The 21,636-nt window shown below is 52.3% G+C and overlaps 3 protein-coding genes across 3 annotated transcripts in view; all 3 read right to left on the reverse strand.

Annotated features, from left to right (window-relative positions):
• Positions 1-1,365, reverse strand: part of SYNGR3 (synaptogyrin 3) — a 10,484-nt gene extending 9,119 nt beyond the window's left edge. The window contains exon 1 of the mRNA XM_026053899.1: positions 1,273-1,365. Within this exon, the coding sequence (XP_025909684.1) occupies positions 1,273-1,365 (93 nt within the window). The remainder of the gene's footprint in view (positions 1-1,272) is intronic.
• Positions 1,366-6,723: 5,358 nt separating this feature from the next.
• Positions 6,724-10,878, reverse strand: GFER (growth factor, augmenter of liver regeneration). The gene is made up of 3 exons (XM_026054064.1): positions 10,684-10,878; positions 10,237-10,451; positions 6,724-8,982 (listed from the first exon to the last, which is right to left on the reverse strand). Exons 1-3 carry the CDS (start codon positions 10,876-10,878, stop codon positions 8,820-8,822), a joined length of 573 nt encoding a protein of 190 aa, XP_025909849.1. The 3' UTR covers positions 6,724-8,819.
• A 903-nt stretch (positions 10,879-11,781) lies between these two features.
• LOC112959795 (FAD-linked sulfhydryl oxidase ALR-like) lies at positions 11,782-13,731 on the reverse strand. Its single transcript, XM_026053900.1, has 3 exons — positions 13,456-13,731; positions 12,654-12,853; positions 11,782-11,938 (listed from the first exon to the last, which is right to left on the reverse strand). The coding sequence occupies exons 1-3, from the start codon at positions 13,729-13,731 to the stop codon at positions 11,782-11,784; spliced, it is 633 nt and encodes a 210-aa protein (XP_025909685.1).
• Between the last annotated feature and the right edge of the window lie 7,905 nt (positions 13,732-21,636).

Genomic DNA, 21,636 nt, shown 5'->3' on the forward strand with positions numbered 1-21,636 from the left:
GGCGGCCGGGGACCCCGTGCGGCGGGCGCCGCTGCTGCGTGCGGCCGGGGCACCGTCCCACTGCAGCTGGCGCAAGAGTGACCGCGCGGGTCGCCGTGCTGCAGACGGGGCCAGTGCTTTGCTGCAAGGGTCACCATCCTGCAGCCGCAGGCACTGTGCTATGGCAAGTGTCACCACGCGCTTGCAGGAGTCCCTGGGTGGTTGTAAGGGTCACCATGTGCTTGCAAGAGTCACCAAGCGCTTGGAAGAGTCACCGTGTGCTCAGAGGGGTCACCGTGCGCAGCCGGAGTCCCGCTGTTATTGCAATGGTCACCATGTGCTTGCAGGAGTCACCGTGTGTTTGCAAGGGTCACCGTGCTGCAGCCGGAGCCACTGCGCTCCTGCGAGGTCACCACGCTCTTGCAGGACCCTCACAAGGGTCCGGGTGCTGCAGCGGGTCCTTGGGCAGCACAAGGGCTGCGGTGCCTCTGTAGGCACCTTGCTGCTGCAAGGAGGCAGCTGAGCCAGATGGTGCAAGGAGCAGCACCCATGGGTGCTCCCTGGTCTCTGGGGCAGCCCCCTGTCCTGCCTCCTACCCCACAGCCGGGTGCATTCCCAGGGTCTGCGCTGCTGGGATGCTGCCGGGATGCTGCCGCCGCTTCCATGGACACGGATGCCATGACAACTCTGACGTCAGCCCTGTGCCCAGGACGGGCGCTGCGGGAAGAGGCGCAGGGAGGGATGCGCCTGGCGCCGCCGGCACCGGGGGGGCTCCGCGCCGCCGCTCCTGGCGCAGCCTTGGCAAAGGCGCAGGCTGCCCGCAGCTCGGCACACGGGCACTGCCACCAGCCCGGGCACGCAGCGCAGGGCGGCCCCGCGTGCAGGGGGACGTCCTGCAGGGCACCATCCTGCAAGGTTCTGCTATGCACGGCAAACCGGTGCGATCGTGCAAGGAGCCATTGTGCAGGTGAAAGACGCCACTGTGCAAAGCACCGCTGTGCAAGGTACTGTTGTGCATGGTACGTTTTCACAAAGAGTTGTGCAAGGTGACATCATGTAGGAGCAAGGCGCCGTCGTGCAAGGAGTAGTTGTGCAAAGTGACATCGTGTAGGTGCAAGGCACCACCATGCACGGTGCAAGGTGTCCCCCTGCAAGGTGCTATTGTGCAAGGTGACAGCATGCAAGGTGCTGATGCGCATGGTGTCGTGCTGCTGCAAGGTTGTGCAGGTGCAAGGAGCAGAGCCCTCTTCTCCAGACCACAGTCCCAGCTCCCTTGGGCCTCCTGCTGCCCACCAGGCCCCTCTTCCCAGCAGGGCGAGGAGGGACTTGTCTGTCACAGCCCATGACGGTGCCGTGCAGCGTTTTTCTCAAGTACAGGTGAGTCATCGTCTCTCCAGATCTATTTCTGACGCCTGCTGGAAAAGCAGGATTCAGCCTTTTGTGCCTCGGTGTCACCAGCTCGGCACAAATCGGTTCCCTATGTGCACAAGGAGCGGCTGGTGCCCCTGTGCCAAGAGCACCACAGCAGCCTCAGCGCCGAGCTGGTGTCCTTACTGCAGGGGGAGGTTCAGAGGGCAGCAGGAGCTTCAAAGTTGCTCCGTGAGGGTTCAGGGGGCTTCTGGCCTCCTTGGACCCCCTGTCTGCATTTAAAGCCCATCTGGGTGAGCACCGCGAGTGCCCAGGCTGGGACAGGCGCAAGCAGGGCAGCACCAAGCGCAACGAGAGCGAGAGCCAGGTCCAACCTTTGGGATACTATTATGGATCAAATTGCAGATATTTCAAGACAAATAAGGAGCTTATCCCCTTTGGAGCAGGACTGGGAGGCTCAGAGCGAGTTTCCCGCAGAAGTCCCAGCTTCCTAACTCGTCCTCTTCCCTCGAGCTTCATCTCTCCCCCTTCCCTGGTCATTTCCCATGGCACGGTGTGCTGGCTTTTGTGGCCTGCTACACTTGTGCTGCCGAAACAGAGTGGCCCTCATTTGTTTTGCTGCAAATAATTGAACAGATCTACACAGCCAGCCAATAACAGAAAAGCAGATTTGATCTTGCGCAGTTTTCCTCATCATTTTCCCCCATCAAACAGGGAAAGACAACAGGCTTCACAGATGGCAATTTGCAAAGCCTTTTTCTGGCTTTAATGAGCTTCGTCTGCATTTGCTTTTCCCACCGGGTTCCTGATTCCACGGGCAGACAAGTGCTCGGGATCCGTGCTCGGGTTGCACACGCGCTTCATTCAGGGTGCTGCAGACCAAAGGCCGTCTGGGAGGCACCGGCACTTCCTGCTCTCCACCTCCAGCAGACGGGCAAGAACCAGGGGCTTTTTAGCCCAGGGTGCGACGTGTCTGAGGAGAAAAGCTGAGTGGCTTTTGCTTCCTCAAAGCTGCATGTGCTCGACTCAGGGCTGCCTGTATGGGGCTGTGTGGAAGTGGGAGCAGTGCTGGTTTTATGGGCTAGGACCAAACACAGCTGTCTAGGGGATCTTACTGATCCCAAGCAAGTGCACAAGAGCCGGTAGAACAAAACGCATCAGATCTCCAAGCAGGTGGTCGAGACCTCCACATCCTGCGTGGCAGCTCCAGCACTGCCGCTCCCAGCTCGGGATGCACCCGGGGAAGCCCGGGATCAGCCGCAGGAGGCAACGCAGCCGCCCGCAGCGGGACTCGGAGGACTTTCCGAGGCAGGGGGAGCCGCCGGTGCTGCAAGTGAAACGGCCGGTCAGCCACGTCGACAGCTCCTACATCCTCAAACTGAAATGCTGATGTGAAACCGCCCTGCCCTCAGAAGGGTTTTGCCGGGTATTTATAGAGAAGCTGTTCCTGCCGAGCCCTCGCGGCAGCTTCAGCGGCAGGTTACGCTCCATCAACCGCAGCAGCGCCCTGCAAGACCCGACATCACCCATCACAGAGGTGGCAGGACAGGCTGCTTTGCGCCTCTTACCTGAGCAGGACACACACAGCAAGACTTTTGATCTAAGTTCATTTACCTGCTACTCTGAAATGCTTTGCTTGATGTTCATTAGAGTTTGGCTAATATTCTGCCAGCAGTTAGGCTCTAGGAAAACAGGAAAGTCAATGGAAGTAGCTTTGAGAGACGCTTAGAAGTTCCTGGTGTCCAGGAAGAGACAGTGTTGGCTTCCTGATTAATAACGCCTCAGCACGCTATCCCCAGGAAAGATGGAGAGCAGTAAGTAGCTAAGAGACCCCAAAATAACTGGAAAACCATTTATTAGGTGGTTACTCATCCACATCTGAAACACAGTCATTTCTCAGGTGAGATTTGGCTGTTACTCTGCCAGTACAAATACGAGAACAATGTGCCATGAGAAAACGCGGAAAACTTCCCTAACAAGAATTGCCAGGGGAAGATTTGGATAGCAGAGCTGAGCAGCATTTGTTTTGAACACGAGAGTCAATATCTCAGCACTCACATAAAAAAACAAATTGAACAAAACCCCCCAGAGGGTTTCAAAATGATTTCCAGTGATGTTCCTCATCGATAAACTTATTCTCAGCTTCCTAGAAAATACCATAGCACAAAAAAAAAAAAGTTGGGGGGTTTTTGCAAACTAGTCACCTAATCTGATTCAGATGGGCTTGAGCAGCACCAGGTGAACAAGTACAAACATCCCACAATGAGCTAGACAGAAGGGGAAGAAAATCCCTAGCTGTTTTCCAGGCAGGGAGACAGGCGACAACAGCGAGTTCTGGGGCAGGAAAGGCCCAGTGAGCATGGAGGGACATGCTGCGAATGAGAAGTGTTTTTCTGTCTAACCGGGCACACAAAACATTGAACAAGTCCTCAGGGCTCAAAGATAAACAGAGCTGGAGCAAAGGAGTGCCCTAGAGCCGAGAGATTTGGGTACAGAGACCAACCCGAGGCCTGGCTGCATTGGAGCGCGTTCAGATAACCTCCCTGGAAAAGGTTGTCACCAAACAGGAAACAAAAGCAAAAGCTGCCGAAACTGCTGTTTTTGTACCCAGTTTGCAGAAGGGTAGATGCGACTTCCTGTGGGCCTGGGAAGAGTGTGCGGCCAGCAACAAACTGAACGTGGAGCCTTTGAATCCCCCAAGGGCTGCAGTCCGGGGCCCTTCCCTCAGCACCTCGTGTAGGGCACTGTCCTTGATCCCATTTGAGCAACATGACATGAAACACGGTCACAATTTTTAGTCAGGAGAAGGGATCAAACTCCCTTACCCAAGTCATGATGAAAAACCGTGCTCGTTTCATGACTGTTTTGCACCTTTCCCACGTCTGCTTGGTGCAAGTGAGCATGCAAGTCTGTGCACGCATTGAAGAGGTTACTGGTGCACAATGGCTATGATGGAAAATCCTGAAAATTTCAAATACCACCTGGGAAAAAGGTTGGGAAAAACCCCTCCGAGTTGTGCCAGAATGGAGCAGCTCAGCTCCAGGCAGGGCAGGTACCTGGCTCTCCCTTGCTGCTGCCTCAGGTCACACGAGGAACCAGAACTATGTTGTGGCTGCACAAGCTTTAACCAGAGCAGTCTCTGCCATCAAGAGGACACTCAAAGAGTGGCCACAACTAAGTGGTTTTTGAACAGCAGGTCGTCCAAGGGCACAGAGAGACTTTTGCTGCTGCTGCCTGGACCTCGGCCGTGACAGCCTCCGCGCTCCGGCCTCCCCAGCCCTAGAAGGGCTCACGTGGCAAAGCAAGCAATCACACACAGGAGGTGCTCTGCACGAGAAAGTGACTCCTGTCATGTAAAACTCATTCACTTTTCCCAGTCTGTTAACTGCTCAGGAAGAGAAGCCAGGATTTCTCCATACACAAGCAGCTAAAGCCTACAAGTCAGGTAGGAAGCACATGGAAAACAACATTTGGACAGAATTTTTTTATACTCCCAAGTACAGATTTTAGCTTTAAGTGGAGAAAAACACACCCCTTGTTTAGGCAATGATAGACGAGATGTTGCACATGGTAGATTATAACCAAACTCAGTCTTTTTTCAAAATACTGACTTGAAACTGTAAGTCAAAGTCTCTTCCCACAACGCGCTGCAAAGGGACTAGGCCAAGGTGAAACCTTTGCTGTCTGCTGCAGTTTGCAAAATGCAGAAAAAGGAAATGAGAAAATCAACTAGTTAACTGTATTCTTTGTTGCCCTCTGCTGTTTGCTTGGTTAAGATGCAAAGATCTGCAGGGCTCACGCAGATCTCCACGGCACAGTGCAGCAATGGCCAAGTGGAGCCCAGCAGCAGGACAGTGCGAGGTGTCTGTGAGGGCAAACAGGACCAGGCTGCAGCTCTCACAACGTGAGTGCTCCATGGAAAAGATGCAGCCGGGAGCCTCCCAGCACACAGGAACAGAGGGTACCTTTCAGCAGGAGCAACACAGCAAGGTTGGGGAGAAAGGAGCAGAGGGATTCAGGTCCCTTCAGGATTACGGAATAGAACCATTACGGTGGGAAAAGCCCGTCAAGGTCCAGCCATAACATACTGACCTCCTTCCCCCCCAACAGCCTCCTGGTTGTCTCTTAGCTGTGATTTCGCTTTGCACCCTTTACCTCACTTCTCTTAGTCTAGGTTATCAAGGGGTGACTTCAGCAGCATCAGTTCCTGCCTGCACAAAATACTGAGCAGGTCCTCTCCGCTGCTGCAGGGAAGTGGCCTGAAAACACATTCCAAAAATGGAAAAGCAAAAGGAAAAAACACAGTGCCCATAGGAGGATAGAAGAGGAAGTTATCAAACTCCACGCTGCAGCCCAGGACAAAGTCACGGCCGATCGCAGAGGATGGGGACTGTAAAACCTCTGCAGAGTAAATACCATTCGCTGCCTGTAGCAACACACACCTGCAAGCAAAGCCAGTGCTGGAAATCTGACTGTACAGCCCCCACATAGTGCAAAGGAACAGCTAATCCCTGGGAAAACGTTGAAAGCATCGCCGGGCGAGGAACATGTGAACCCTGTTAAAATATCTCACCAGTCCCCTATTTCCCCCAGCTACAGGCAAGGATCTGGTCTACAAAAATCTGCATTTTTTGAAGAAAACGACATTGGTTCAGCAGCTCAACAGGAAAGGAGCAGCTCAGATGCAGCCTCTGCGATCGACACCAACACAGAAACACAACTGATGAGGCTCCGGCAGGGAGGGCCCTTCGTACGGCCCAGTGCAGCCAGGGAGCCAGGAACACACTCGGGTGCTTTATTATTTTTACATCTACAGGAAATATAAGCAGAATACATACATTTTTAAAATTAGATTTAATCAAGTGCTTTAGAAGACAATTCACATTTTTCCTTCTTCTTTGTAAACAAATCTTTTTAAAAATCATACACAGGATTAAACCTTTAGGTGTAGTGCAAGCAGCAACAAGATTCGCCTGCCCCTGCAGTCCACAGAGGACAGGCTGTGCCCGAGGAACATACGGCAAGTCAAAGCTCTGCTGGGAGCCATCAACAGCAAAGAACAGAAACAATTTGCCTGATTTTTTCCCCCTTTTCTGCATTAAGATATGGCCAGATGCACTAATAGGGTGGAGTGTCACCCCTCCTCAGCTGCCTGTCACTGCTGCGTGCCAGCAGGGTCACGAGCCAAACCGCGCGTGGGCACCAAGCCCTGCATGTCGGTGACCGGGCTCCTCTTCAGCGCTCGGGGAGACACGAGGTGTTTTCACAACCTCCCGATTTACACGCAGGCGGTTTAGGAGGAAATTGCACCGTCTCCACGACAATGAAACTGTCACACAGTCAAAAAATTAAAGAGCAGTAAATTCCTGTGGTAGCCCTGCAAGTCCAGAAGAAACCGTCTCCCCACAGCTGACAGGGCTCTCCTGACAAAAGGGGCTAAATACGACTGTAAGGACTTGGAAAGTGGAACTGCAGCCTTTGTGCTGGTCCTCTCCATCCCAGTGGGTTCCAACAGACTTAACTTCGGAGATTTGAGTTTATTATTAAAAAGTAAAAACTACAGACTGGAATTTATTTCTCCTAAGAAACTCAACACAGCAGGAAAGTTCTTAGAGCACTTTTAATGACTAACGATGTCCTGAAGCTGCAGGCTGGATTGCATACATTACAAGATAACTATCTTCAGTTTGGTTAGTTTTGTAGTTAGGAATGTTATTACAGAAAGCCTACAATAATATGCAATCACTTGCACGTAACGTATCTATAAAATCTGTCTAAAGCTGTTTTATCAGGTCTAACTTGAAAGGACTTGAATATGCTATAAACCAGATGAACATATTTCCAAAGCTCTGATTGCTTTTTTAAACACTGAAGAGCCCCACGCATGAATGATTTAAGATCAAAGTTCTCAGATACGAGCTGCCATCTCCCCAGTACAACTGTATAACCTCTTACCATTTTCATGTAAATTGCTTTACAGCAAGAGTAAGTTTACAGGTGTGCTGTAATATATGAAATAAGCAAACTCATTAAACATCCAGGAAAGTATCATCAGGAAACTAACAGCGAAAAAACCTACTATTGTTATGGTTTGTGCAAACTCCTGCAAACCTTTCATAGACAGAAATGTATTAGGGAGGCCATCATTTTAGGAACGTGAAATTATTTCGACTTCTTTGCATACTCTCTATATAAATACACCGTGGTATAAAGCATTTATACTATTTCCCTTGAATCTGAAATTCACATGTCAATAACATACTGATGCAGTATAGGTGACATAAGAAAAAATACACATAGGAAGGATTCCAACCATTTTCTAGGACAGTGTCTACTTTAGAGACTACTTTGAGTCTTCTGTGCAATAAGTGTTACGTGAAGCTGGCATTGCAAAACTCAAATGCTGCAGGGGGTTGTAAAGTCCCTCTGTTCCAGGCACATTTTAGCTTGGGGAACACCAGAATACCAATCTCATCAGCAAGGATCAGTGAAAAATCTCAAAACACAAACGATATCTCTAATTTCTGTAGGCTAAACTAATCTGAATACGCTTCCTAACAGATATCAGTCTCCCTCAGCTCATTAGAGCTGTTTTCGTGACTGCCGAAATTCAAAACAGAGAGAGCACGAGGGGAAAAACTGCTTCAAGGAAAGACCGAGTGGCCAGAACCAGTTAGCATATCCTGTCCAAATCCAAACAAAAATAGCAATCAATTTCAAATACTTGAGTTTCATCCAGTTGACATTTCATTCCACTGGCCTGTGGGGTTTTTTGTTTTGTTTTTGGTCATACTTTAATTTTCCTTACAACAATATCCTCTTACGTGATAAACTGAAACACAATTATTGAATGAGATATCTGGGTTCTGCGACCCTAGTATTTAAATTAAATGTACCTGCCTTCAGGCATTTTGGCAAATGAATGTGATACAAGTTTAACAACAAGCACTGAAGACCTCTGAAAAATAAAAGAGATCAAGGACTACAGAGCCATCACAAAACACACTATGATTCTGTTGTATCAGAACAACAAGGACAAAAGCAAAATGGAAAGACAAATGTGTTTCCCAAAACATAAAGGCGATGCCTGTGGACAGATGCTGAAGGAAGTTCCTTACAACTGTAGGCAGGGAAAAGAACTGTAGTCAGAGAATGCCCATACAATAAGGAAATGTAATAACGAAAAAGGCTCTACAAGTTTGCCAGTAAGTGAATCTCACAGGTTTCTGCCAATTCCTGTGTCAAATATACAGCCTCAATCCTTCAGACTATAGGTTATATATACCACGTTATCGCTTATCAAAATACTCTTCGGATAAGATCTTCAAATTGTCTTTAGGATTGGCTTCACCTTTATTTCCAGAGGCCACGTGAGTCACATGCACACACACGTTTACTTGCACTTCTCCTTGCAGTGACGTCCAGTCAGGTCATATTGGGTCTCTCAACATTTCCAGAGCAGTCTCTGCACATTAATCACAACTACCATCTTTCCAACCATCTCGCCAGCGCTCATCCACACGAGAGCAGTCAAATTCAGTTTTCCCCAGTTTCCTGTTCACTTCATTATGAAGAAGACACAACCACTGGGAGAAGTTATGTCTGTTGCTAGTGTCAGGCTCATTGGTACGTAATCTGCAGACGGGGAAGAGGAAATAAGTGTTATTTCTTCACAGCCACCAAAGCAGAAATAGGGCACACAGACAGCTGAAGGCTTCCTTTCCATTCCTACAAGATCAGTCCCAAAGAGACCTCAGAACACAGCACAGATTCGTCAGTAAACAACAGCTGCAACCAACGTGGTTTCAATCAACCCCTAGTCTTGCTTTCAACTGCAAAAGATACAGCAGACAACAGTCTATTTATGAGGAGCAGCAAGAAATGCACCAAAAAAATGCAACCATGCAAATGGAAAACATCAAGCAGTTTTCTCCTACTGTGTGACACCTGCTGGCTTTTAGTCACTGATTAGCTTTCAAATAGGGGGAAAAAAAAAAGGAAAAAAAAAAAAAGGTTTTGCTATATTCTAACTTGGACAAAGAAAGAGCCTCACTTAAAATATATTTAGTTCTAGTTACACAGAGCTTGTAGAGTATTTATAAGCACTATTTGAGTTTTCAGCTGTTTTCGTATTACCCAGCTTAGCACTGTTCAGTTTTCTCAGTGGCTAAGGAGAACCCGCTTCTAGAGACTCAAATAAATCACTGAATTCAGGCCTCCCAATATGACAAAGTCTGTTGCCACTCGAAAGTACTTAATCTCACCACTACCCAAGATAAACCAATGCCCACTCCATACTACTCGAGTCACAAAACAAAAAACATAAAAATCATTTGGAAAACAGGAGTTGAAGTTTTACATGTTGACTGTAAGAGTCCACTGCTGAGGTCGGCACGGAGGGCACACACACACACTTACCTTCTGAAAGCCAAATTAGCCCCAACCTAAATCCATGACCAGTCAGATCAGGTTGGAACCATAAAAACCTACAACCCCTCTCCCAGGAGGGCTGGGCGTCGGCATGCAGTTCAGGAGCACTAGGAAGGGCCCTCTTTTACTGGAACAGGGTTTTGTGATTGATGCAATAACGGAAAACAAACAGAGAAATGGCCGGGTCGGCTATAAAGCCCAACGAGCGGAAGCGCCGCTGCCGTGTAAACAGGCACGGGGGTGACGGCGCTGCGCGGGGTGACAGTGCCAGAGGGGTGACGGGGTGACAACATCACGCAGGGTGACAACACCACACCACGCGGGGTGACGGGGCGATGGCACCGTGCGGGGTGACAGCGCCACGCGGGGTGATGGCACCATGCGGGGTAAGGGGGTGACAGCGCCACGCGGGGTGACGCCGCCGCGCGGGGTGACGGGTGACGCCGCCGCGTGTCTCACCTCTCCCTGAGGTCGTGGGCGCACTGCTCGCACGGGTAGAACTGGGAGAAGAGGTGCAGGAAGCGGCGCATGTCGCGCTGCTGGGCGCCGCTGGGCCGCTCGGGGTAGTAGGCGGCCATGGTGTGCAGGAAGGCCCACGTGCTGCGGCCCAGCTGCTCGCTGTCCAGGGGACAGTCCGGCGGCGGCTCCTTCTCCTCGGCCGCCACGGCCGCGTCCTGCGGGAGGACAGGGGGGACATGAGGGACGGAGCGGCTGGGGGGCCCCTGGCACCCCTACAACGGCAACCCCCCTGCAAAGGCAACACGCCGGCTGGCTGGAGAGGGGGGAACGCCATGGTGGGCACAGGTGGCTCTCTACCCGCCCCGGGGCGGCTGTGGCGGGTAACGACCCCCTCCACCCCCGGGTTACGGTGGGGACGGGCCCCGGCGCCCCGCGCTGCCGCCTCACCGCGCCGCCCGGCGCCGCGCGCTTCCTCTGCTCGCGCAGCCAGCTCTTGAAGTCCGTGCAGGCCCGGCACGGCTTCTTGGGCGGCTCCTGCGGCCCGGCGGCGCCCGGCGGCGCGGGGAACGGGAACGGGAAGGCGCCGCTCTCGGTGCCCGGGAACGCGGAGGCGGCGCGCCGGCCCTCCCCGGGCGCCGCCATCTTGCGGCCGCGGTGCACGCCGGGCCGGGGAGGCCGCCATGGCGGCCGGGGGGGGAGAGGAGGAGGGGCTGTGCCGCCATTTCCATATATATATATATGGAATATATATATATTTTATATATATATATTTTTTTTTCCCGGGGCTGTGCATTTCTGGGCACTCCTTTTATCCCCCGGAGGTCTCTTGGGAGCCAGTGGCAGCTGAGATTGACCCTACTCACGTACAAAGTGTATTCCCTGTACAGCCACACTGCATTCACGTCCTGAACAGACACTGTGTCCTCCACACACACCACGTCCTCCAAACACTGTGTCCTCCACATGCTGTCTCCTGCACACACACTGTGTCCTGCACACACACTTTGTCTACCACGCGTGCCCCATCCTCCATGGACACCACGTCCTCCTCACACGCCACGTGCTCCGTACCTCGTGTCCTCCACACACACCGTGTCCTACACACATGCCATGTCTTCCACCCATGTTGTGGTCCCCCCGGCCACCACCATGTCCCCTGGCTGACAACATGTCCTGTGTTGGACAGTGTGGACACTCACAGGTCAGCGCCAGCATTGTCCAACCTGCCCCTTCAGGACTCTGCTGCACGTGCCGAGGAGCCCCAAACTCATAATTTCTGTGTGTGGAATCATTGCCATGGTGGCAGCTATATAATCACCTAACAGCAATGTCACCACCCCCAGAGCACACTCGGAAAGCCAGTTTTCCCAAACTGCCAGCGAGAAGCTCTGGCCTAACTCTCCTCTCGAGGCCTGTTCAAACACCGCACGCAATTCTGCTTATTTGTATAAGCTTTAATGATATCGCACCAGGCTCAGTTTTGAATCTCGTATTTGAAGAGAATAGGATTAGTTTTGCTGCGCGCTGCGTGTCCGCGCGCTAGCATCATGACCGGCCCTTGCAGCCGTCTCGCCAGCGCTCGTCCACCTGGGAGCAGTTGAAGGGGTGTTTGCCCAGCATCTTGTTCACGTGGTTATGGAGCTCGCAGAGCCACTGGCACAGGTTCTGCCGGCTGCTCGTGTCTGGCTTTTTCGTGTTTAAGCTGCAAGAGCAGAAAAGAAACCCCCACAAATTAGACCCACACAAACCAATGAATTCACTGTTTGGACAAGACAAGACTAAAATATAACCTTCTTTGCTCTGTAAAATATCCTGCGATTACACTCAAGCTTCTGGAGTTCTGCTTTCCTCCTCGATCATAAAATAAACTTAATTAAGATCAAGTGGGACACACCTCCTCTGCAATGTGTATCTATCCTTATAATGCTTTTACCATAAATAGAAAGGTATCCGTCATTGCTTAATTTACTGCTCTTCAAGCCCACGTATAATGTGTTGTGTTTGAGCAGGGCAAAGACAAACTGCTGCAGGTGCCTTCATTGCTTCGTCATGTAAAAGCCTTACACTCCTCAAACCCTTAGGTCTTGCAGCCTCAGACCCTTAGGGCACATGAAATATTCCCAAATCCTTTTGGACCAGCTCCTTATATCATAACTAGTTACCAAGCTGGGCAGCAGGAGAGCTCAGCAGCACAGACCAGCCTTCCTACCTGCAGGCTGTGCTGAAGAGGGCCTCTATATTACCTCAAGCATAGTGATGTAATCAACAATATGATTAAAATTAAAACGTAATCAACCCCTTAATTAAATCAGACTTATGCACCAGTAGCAAAATGTCTCCTTATCATATTTTGCATATTTAAAAACTGCTACGTGCTTGTATCGAGGTAAAAGCCTATTGAGAAAGGATGGGCTTACCTGTTCCTGAGGTTGGTTGCACATGTCGTGCAAGGGTAGAACTTGCTAAGTAGGTTGAAGAACTGAGCCATCTCCTGCTGCTGGGTGAAGCTGGGCTGCTCTGGGTAATAGGCTGCCATGGTGTGCAGGAAGGCCCACGTTTTTTGCCCCAGTTCTTCTGTGTTGAGTGGACATTCCGCAGCTTGCTTTTTCCTCCTTTTCTGGAAAGCACGGGGTTTGCAAGAGTGCGTGACTTAGCTTGTGTCTAAATCAGCTTAATTCAGTCCGTTGTCCTAACGGAGGGAGCGAACAAGACATTTCAGATGTGCATAGACGTGGGGGCTGTGACCCAGCTCGGCTCCAAACCTGGGTGATCAGCGCATCAGGTTCAAAGCTGTGTCCCGGCCCCGGGGAAAGGCCGATGAGATGGGGCTTGGCCCCATGCTAAAAGTCCAGGTCAAGATTTTACCAATTCATAGTGTGGTTCGGAGAGCGTGACTACCTAAAGCCAGGCTCCAAGATGGGACAGGATGCTGGGGATGGAAAGAAGTAGCACTGGGACCTTTGGAGCCTCATTAAAAGCCCAGATTACATGAGCTTGCTTGGACATCGGGCAATCTGCATCTCCCCTGTAGCTGTGAGAGGATGGAGAGAGGAGGGAAGTTTCCAAACACATAGAGGACAGTCCCTGGCATGGTTTAGTTCTCATCCTGTTAGCCCTGGAGGATCGCAGCTCTTTAGCTGCTATCCAGCTTTTTAGGGTCAAAATAGTCACTTTGGCTACTTAAGCATGGCCCAGGCCTTCCTCCTGAGTTGCTCTTACCCTCCTCCGTAAGCACATGCCCCTCGCCATCCTCAGGAGCTTCCTCTTGGTTTTTGACTTCCTGCAGATAAGGCATTTTCTTCTCTTTGGTCTGCTCAGGATTGTAGGCTGGTTTGGTGCGGACGATGTGCAGGGAGTGTCGGCCTCAGAAGAGCACGAAGATACGGCAGAGGGCAGAGAAAGCAGCTGCTTCCCCAACCTCCTGTCCTTTTCCAAGTAGAACACCAGCATCACGTCCTTGTTTTTCCTCTTTTTGGCTTGCTGCTGCGGTGCCATTGGGGAGATTTCCAGGCCCTAAGAGAAGCCTCCCAGGGTGGACGGAGCGCTCTAGAACGTGACGTCCGTCTCCATTTCCACCCTTCACATCTTCGTGTCCGAGGAACCGCTCGCTCCGACGCCGTGTTTAGCTCATGCAGCGCGGGCACGTGGAGAGGCTCCGCGGGGCGCGAGCCGAGCCGCGCCAACGGGAGCGATGGCAGCGCGGCCCGCGCTGAGCTCACAATGCGGAGCGCGTTCCGGCACCCTGCTCCCTGCCCGCCCAGCCGCCCGCTTCCCAACACCGGGAGCCCGGGAACGGCGCTCGCAGCTGCAGAGCCAACTGCGCTTGCACGGCGTGCATGCGATTGCCCCCAGCAGCAGAAACAGGGAGGTTTTTATTGTATCGTATTTTATTTTTCCCCTGGATCTTTGCAGATGGAGAGGAAATGCTGCTTGTTATCCCCATCTCAGCTGCCTGGGTGAGGAGGCCTTTCTGAGCAGCCGCGGTTCCGCCTGGGCAGCTGCCTCCCGTCTGCCCAGAAATCTCCCAGGTATTTTCTGCTGCCATTAGCTTGGCGCTGCTCCGAGCTTTTGCTTGTCAGCACCCGAGAATTTCTCCAAGAAGTCTCTCCAAAATATCAGCGTAAGGAATTCTCGGACTGTGGCTGTCAGGTTCCTGCCTCGGCTCCCACCTGGTCTCACCCTTCGGCCAGCACCGGCCCTTTCCGTGTCCCCTCGGGCCGCACTGCTATGACAACTTCTGCTCCGCAGCTCCGACCTTCTGGAAACAGCCGTGCTTCTTCCAGCCACATCCACCTTCCTCCAGGCTGTTTCACACGCTATTGGAAATGCATCTGGAGTCTTTTCCTGGATCTTAAATTAGGGCTGTTGTGCCACAAATGCCGCAAAGAGGCAATTTGTGTGAAAGCTGCTGGAAAAAATGCTGCTCGTTTTCAAGCTCTTATCCTATGATATGTTTAACACAGCATGGGATAAAATTTTGACTAGGTAATGCATCGTATTTAGAAAGATTTTTTGAAGGCGTGCTTTCAGAGACGTGCTTTCCAAACTTCATGTGCATTCCATGGAAATGGCTGAGAGCTTTTCCAGGCTGTGTAGCACGGAACTGATGATCTGGTTCTGTCTTCGGCCAAGTATTGACTAGGGCTCCGTTTTTATATATGCAAAATTTCTTTGCTGATCTTTGTGAGGCAGGAGAAGAGGCCTGAGTAAATGAGAGGAAGCAGAGAAATGTGTCTGAATTTACAGGCAACTATATAAATTGGAGGCATAGAGGAAAGATCTCATGGGGAAAAGGACATTCCTCGTATTTGTTGTCCTTGCACACCAATAAAGATTTAAAAGCTGTTGATGACATCATTCTAAAGTTCATTCTGGAGAGAAGGTTCACTGGCATCTAGGAGAAGGAGCAGGGGAATTTCTTACAATACTTTATTGTTCAGCATTAAAGTAATTAAATATTTGCAGAGATATTTTTGTGTTTAAAAAGTCACCCCAATTGGCTGTTAACACAGTCTGCTTGCTTCCTGGTTAGTAATTTCACTTATTTAGTTAGTTAAAAGCATAAGTGGGTTTGATACCGATTTAAAATTAAGAACTACGTTGGAAAGAAGCTGTTAGCTGAGGAGGGATTTGTGCCCGGGGTCTCTCCCCCTGCCCCTTTTCTGGGCAGCCTTAAGGACAGAGCAGTCCTCTATGAAGAGGTGCTCCTGATTTCATCTGTCTGTAGCCAGCGTGGTCTTCTTTGAAAGGAGGTAAGGAAAAAATGGAGAGATGCTCAGATCTAATCAGAGTGAGGAAACCCACTTTGCTGTGGCTAATTGTACCCAGTTTAACCCTCCATTTGTGTTGTCTGGAGGAAGGACCATCGCACGGAGCAGAGCAGGGACCCCGAACCTCCATCCTTCCCCCCTGCCCTGCCCTGGGTCCTGCCCTGAAGCACAGCCCGGTCCTGCTTTCCCTTTTGGGCCGCTTTTCCTTGGAGACATCGCGGTGTTTTGCCAGCTGTCGGGAGGAAATCCTGCCTCTGGTTCTGTGGAATCGAGATAGGAATATTGCCATAATAACATACAGGGGAAAAATAACTAGTCGATACAAAGCCATTGTAGCAACATAGGTTGTAGAAGTACGAAGGGGTAATGGCGATGATATTGCTTTCAGTGCTTAACCACGAATGTTAATATAAAAACAAGATGATATGGTGACTTTTAAGGAGGATTTTGTCCCGTTTTCCCTCCCTTGCTCAGCTGCGTCCCTTCCTGCCGGCTGTGCCCGCTCGCTCATGCAGGGCTGCACCGAGGGGCTGCAGCCACCGTCCATCCTCACCGCTTCCCTCGCCAAACCTCTTGCACCGGCAGCTCCCGTTTTGCACTGGAGGAGCCCGCAGAGGGGACGGGTGGGGGACGGTGTTTGCCAGGACGCGTCTCCTGCACCCGTGGCTGGGGCCCAACCTGCTGCTTCCCAACCTGCTGAGCCTGCCCGGGGGCGCCCAGGGACAGAAGCTCCGGCGCTGCCTGGAAATGCGGGAGTTTTTCCTGCTGCTGTCGGGGAACGCAGGCCCTGGGGCCGGAGGAACCGGCATCTCGCTGGGCAGCGAGCCCGGCGGGCAGCTGTGTCGCCACGTCCCCCCGTGCCGGGACTTTGATGTAGTAGCTGGGAATGCAACAAAGGCTGTTTCCAAATCAGCACTTAAAAAGGGGAGGAAAAAAACCCCTGCAAGGAGCTGTTTCCTGGAGGCAGAGACCAAAGGGTCGCTCGTCCCGGCGCCGGCCCCGCGGGCTCTAATTGAGGCACCTGGCGGCTGCCCCGGGCACGGGCAGCACCGACAAAGCCTGTTTTGATGCGATCCCACCTGGAAGCCGGGGCTCGGGGCGGCTGCTGCGGAGAGGCCCCTTCCAACAGCCTCTTAATCCGTGCCTGGAACAGGGCAATGCACCCAGCCGTAATGACAGTAATTACCAGGAAGCATTAGTGAGCCCCGGGCTGGAGAAATTGCAAAAGGGCGTTGGAGCTGGAGCCGCTGTTTGATGTCCTGCTCTTATCTCCGGTGTTTGCCCAGCAAGAGCTTGTGAACTGGCAGCTGATGCCCGGCGTACGGGAAAGGAGGGAGGAATGGGTCGGCATGGGGAGAGGATGGGTGTCCGGGGGGAGACGCACCCTGTGCATCCCGAGCGCGCCGTGGGAGCGGGACACGCCGCTCGTGCCCAGTCCTGGCTACGCCGCCGCGGTCCTGGGGGTGCCAGGCTCCAGGAGCCCCCGGAGGCTCCACACGGCTCTTTTCCCGGGATTCTGCGCCCAGCGGTGCCGCATCGGAGTGGCCTCGCACCCCGGCTCGCAGAGCCCAGGAGCAGGGAGGGCTGCGGAGCCCGCGGGGCGCCCGGGAGCAACCCGGGGCCCCGGAGCAGCAGAGACCCTGCCTGGAGAGGTCTGGGAAAGGGGAAATACATAAATACATTTTTATATAGTTATGCATGTTTGTGCAGCAGGATGCATAAACAGGCACATCTGCGCCTGCAGGAAGGCTGCTAAAACCTGGCTCAACTAATCTGGAGGAGGACAAGACTCTTCCTGCCACCCCTACGGGCGCCTTCCCGGCGGGCAAGTTGTGGGTCTGCCGGCCGCTTGCTTGGTGCAGCAGAACGTTTGATTCTAACCACAGAACAAGGAATCCTATATAAATATATATATATATGTACATATATTTAAGTCTTCTACTTCACTTGGGAACCTAAACACCATTGACTTTCCATTAAGCTATCCACAGTCCTATGGAAATTTGGAAATTTTTACCTTAAATCCCTTGAAATTCTCTTTTTTTTTTCTTTTTTTTTTTGGTGGTAGTAATGGTGCTATATATAGTTACTCTTAGCTGAACATAACTGTTTCCTCCTCCCGGGTGACACAAAAATGTTTACAGGAAACAGCGTTCACCGTATACCCAAGGGTGTTAGCCTAGAGTCCAACCACTTACAGAGAACTAGTTTGCCACCTCAAGGAGTTAGTCATATGCTTGTGAAATTACAGACAACTAGGAAATAGCGTTTAAAAAATATATATATATATATTTCCAGGTAAATGAATCAGCGGTGAAACATTTCTGTTAACCGTGTTATTTCGGAGGTGTTTGCTCGCGTAGAAGAAATGCTTCACTTGCGAGGTTTCCCCGGCTGTGGAGTTCCTGATGGCAGGAAGGCACCTGCTGCGGACGGAGCTCGGCCCCAAGGAGCGGGAGCGGCTGCTTCCGACCCCAGCGCTGCTTCAAACCTGCTCCGAGGCTCCTTGTTGTGCTCCAGGAGTGCGGGACGGTGCCGGTGCTCTGCCTGCTCGCGGTTACACCGGGAGGCTGCTGCAAGTTAGTTAAGTTAGTCAAGTTAGTGCCATTCCCACCTGTGATGTTCTTGGTGGTTAAGCAGGAATTTGGGAAGAGCTGCGTGCACTCAAAAGGCAGGAGGAGGGAGAAAAGCAAATCCGATTATGCCACTTAGTGCAGGCAGTCGCTGATCCTGAAGCGCCTGCTCCGTCCGCCGTCTCCTGCATCCCCGTGTCCCTTGCAGCACCGGTGACATCAACGAAGGCGTCCTGACACAAGCAGAGCTCCGCCGGCGCTTCTGCTTTTCTTCTTCTTGTAGAAGAATAAAATACAAAACCTTCGGAAATCTGCTTCCATTTCTCGGGGTTTTGCTGTGAGGAGACCGGTGTCCGTGTCTGCAAACACCAGGACTGAGAACAAACAAATAGAAAAACTAAAACTGAGGACCGGTCTGTTAGAAGAGCGGTATGCTTAAAATAACTTGTACCACACACAAAAGGTACATCTGCCATACACAAAAGGTACATCTGCCATACACAAAAGGCATATCTACCGCATATAAAAGGTTAGCCTGGAGGTTTCTCTCTGCATCCTTATCCTTACATTTCGAGTGAGTCCATTTCCTTGTAAGAGGACAAGGCAAGTGGATGGGATTAATTGTGAATTGGTGGTGCCACGAAATGATGCTCAACCTGGAAGATTTAAACATTAGTGAAATAACATTTCTCCTCTCACATTGCTCCTTTGCCTCCCGAGCTTCGGAGGGCTGTGTTGTCCCCGCGGGTGATCTGTGGAGGGACACGGGCACACAAGGGCTTTGTCCTCCCTCCGAGGGAAAGGTGAGCTCCTGAGTTACCCAATGCCGGTGAAAACCCCGGGACGGAGATAAGGCGCTTTGCATGTGCTGCTTATCGAGGGTAGTGGGGAATGAGGAAAGAAGAAGCACCTGAACGTTGCTCGGAGCCGCTGGGAAGAAACCAAGCTCCTGTCCGTGATGTTACCATCCGCCAGCAAGCAGAGAATTCATGCAAATGACAACCACCTTTCTACACGCCCGCTGGTCCCTTTTGGACGCTGGTGGCCGTACACGTTGTGTTCCTGGGGGTTTCCTCCTGCAGCCTCAGCTGCCCGAGCACTGTCAGCAGCTTTAGAAACTTTGCCATGAAATCCCTTTTTTCCTCGTATCTCCTACACGTACGCACTGCGTGCTGGCCTCTCACCGCAGGGAGCAGCTGTCAAACACTTTATTTCTTACATAAAAAAAAAAAAAAAAAAAAGCAGGAAACTCTCCTGCAACGGGTTAAGTTACATTGTCACCTTCTTGGAAATTTCATTCTTGTCCTTTGCGTAACCCTAGGAAACCATGCAGCTTTTACAAAGGAATTGTAAAATGGATGCGCCGGGAGCTCAGCGGACGGCCCGGGTGGGTCCTGCAGCCCCCGGCCGCTCGCTCCGGGCTGCTTCGCAGGGACCTTGGTGGCCACATCCCCGGGGACCTGCACGAGAGGAGGACGGTGCCTCCCGGGCCCTGCTGCGCCCTGCTCCCTGCAACGCCCCAGCCCAGAGCCTCGAAGCGGGTGACCGAGAGCGAGGATCCCCGCGCTGCGTCTACAGGGAAGAGGCCGCGAGCCGAGTCGTCCTCCGTGCTCACGGACTAGGACGTAGGGGACACTCCGGGCACGTGAATCACATGCCATTCGGTTGCCCGCTGTGAGGTCTCGATTGCCTCTCCGTGAGCCTGGGGCAGGGGCACCCGCACCGCGAGGTCTGAGCTCGCCGGGATGACTCCCACGCCGAGGGCTCCAGTGACACAGTAACCACGGAGCGACCGGGCTCCGTGTTTGCTTTCTTCTCTCCTTTCTCCAAGAGAGGGAGGGTCGGGCTGGGTTTGGGTCTGAGGGACGTGGCTCTCCTTTTATACAACCTGCCCATCCAAGGCCATGCTATGAGTGACCTGGAAGGGGATGAGACCCCACGTCCCCTCTCCGCTGACAAGGACAATCGATGGGACTCATGCTGGAATGCGAGACCGAGGTCTCCAGGAGCTGAACGGGACCTTTGTCAGCCCCGCCACAGGATGGACTGCAGCTCAGTAGCTCATGCAGCAGCGGTGCAAAATTACTTACGCTTTCTTCCAGAAAATGATATTTGCCAACTTAAGCTCTTTAAATGCAGGTGGGGATAGACAGACTCAGTTCTTATGACTAAGGGATAGACATCCTCGGTATTTTTAGCAGGAGGAACTATTTTAAGCTGCAAAAATGCACTGTGATCCAAAGGCAAACTCTGCTTACAGGTGTAGTAAACACATCCCCAGCACGGTGCCCTGTTCCATGGGGAGGAAGGGCTCTCCGTGGCGCATCCTTCCTTCTCCCCGGTTGTGACACACACTCCCTGCTATCAGCGGTGCTCACGCTCAAGCCCGAGCTCTTTGTCACGGGGAAAATGCGCGGTGGTTAATGAGGCACCTGGCTGTGTGAACGTGCACGGCAGCACGGGTGCCTGCAGCGCCCGTCCCGCGGGAGCCGCGGCGGCGCCGGGCACGGCGCAGAGCGAGCTGCTCGTCCCATCCAAGCGCCCGGCTCTCCGGAGGCGGGTTCGGCTGGAGGCTGAAAAATGCCTCGTTTCAGGCAGCGGCTGCTGGAGTTGGGAGGAAATGAAACACATTCTTCTGGATTAGCTGCTGCAGAACCTCTCATCCAGCCTGCGTGAGAGCTCAACTGCTTGCCTGTTTATAAGGTGAAGGATATTATTGTACACCAGGCTGCATGACTGATCTTTTTTTTCTTCCCGAATTGAGGCCTGTTTCTGCATTTAATGAGAGTCCAAAACCCCTTTGTAGTCTTAAAATCAACTTTTAGCAGCTGGCCCTTTCATTAAAGCTGCTGATAGGTCAGGTGTCATCGCGGGTGACCTTGGAGAAGAGCGAAGGGCGGGTTTGATGCGCGGGCAGGGACACGCGGAGCTCTCCCCCCTGGCCGAGCCTCCAAGCCAGGAGAAGGCAGAGGAACGTGTGGGTGCCTTGGAATGGCTGCATAGGCCATGCCTTATCTTGCTGGAAAATCAGCCCCTCTGCATCACTTATCAACCTGCAATCTCCTTTATTCCCTTTAAAACGGCTAGAGGGAAAAAGCTGGCATCACGAGCTATGTAAATACATCCTGCTGATAAAATAGCAGCACCCAGCAGCACTACCTGGGATTTTACTTCTTCCGGGCAGTCCTTTCCTAACCTGGGGTTAATTATTACCCGTGGGGATGCACCCGTTCATGGTGGGACGGTGTGGAAGTGGAGAGGAAGCAAGATAAGCGGGCCGCGCTGCGGGTGAAGCTGCCTGCGCGCACCGGGATCCTTCCCGGCAGAAGGGACGTGGATGTTCCCGGTGCTGGCGTCACCGAGCCGTGTCACCGAGGAGCATTTAGTGCTGCTTGTGTCGTCCCAAGGCCACCCCGCGCGGCCCTTCCCTCCGTGCCGCACGTTTGGTCATTCGGGATTAATGTGATGCGACTCCTTAAGGGAATCTCTTAAATGAGACGTTTCCCGTTCCTTCTTTCCGCAGCAAAGCTGGCCCCACGGTGCCGTGATGCGGGCGC

The sequence above is a fragment of the Nothoprocta perdicaria genome, unplaced genomic scaffold (assembly GCF_003342845.1).
Source record: "Nothoprocta perdicaria isolate Ctin4 unplaced genomic scaffold, notPer1 scaffold_12, whole genome shotgun sequence".
Lineage (NCBI taxonomy): Eukaryota > Metazoa > Chordata > Aves > Tinamiformes > Tinamidae > Nothoprocta > Nothoprocta perdicaria.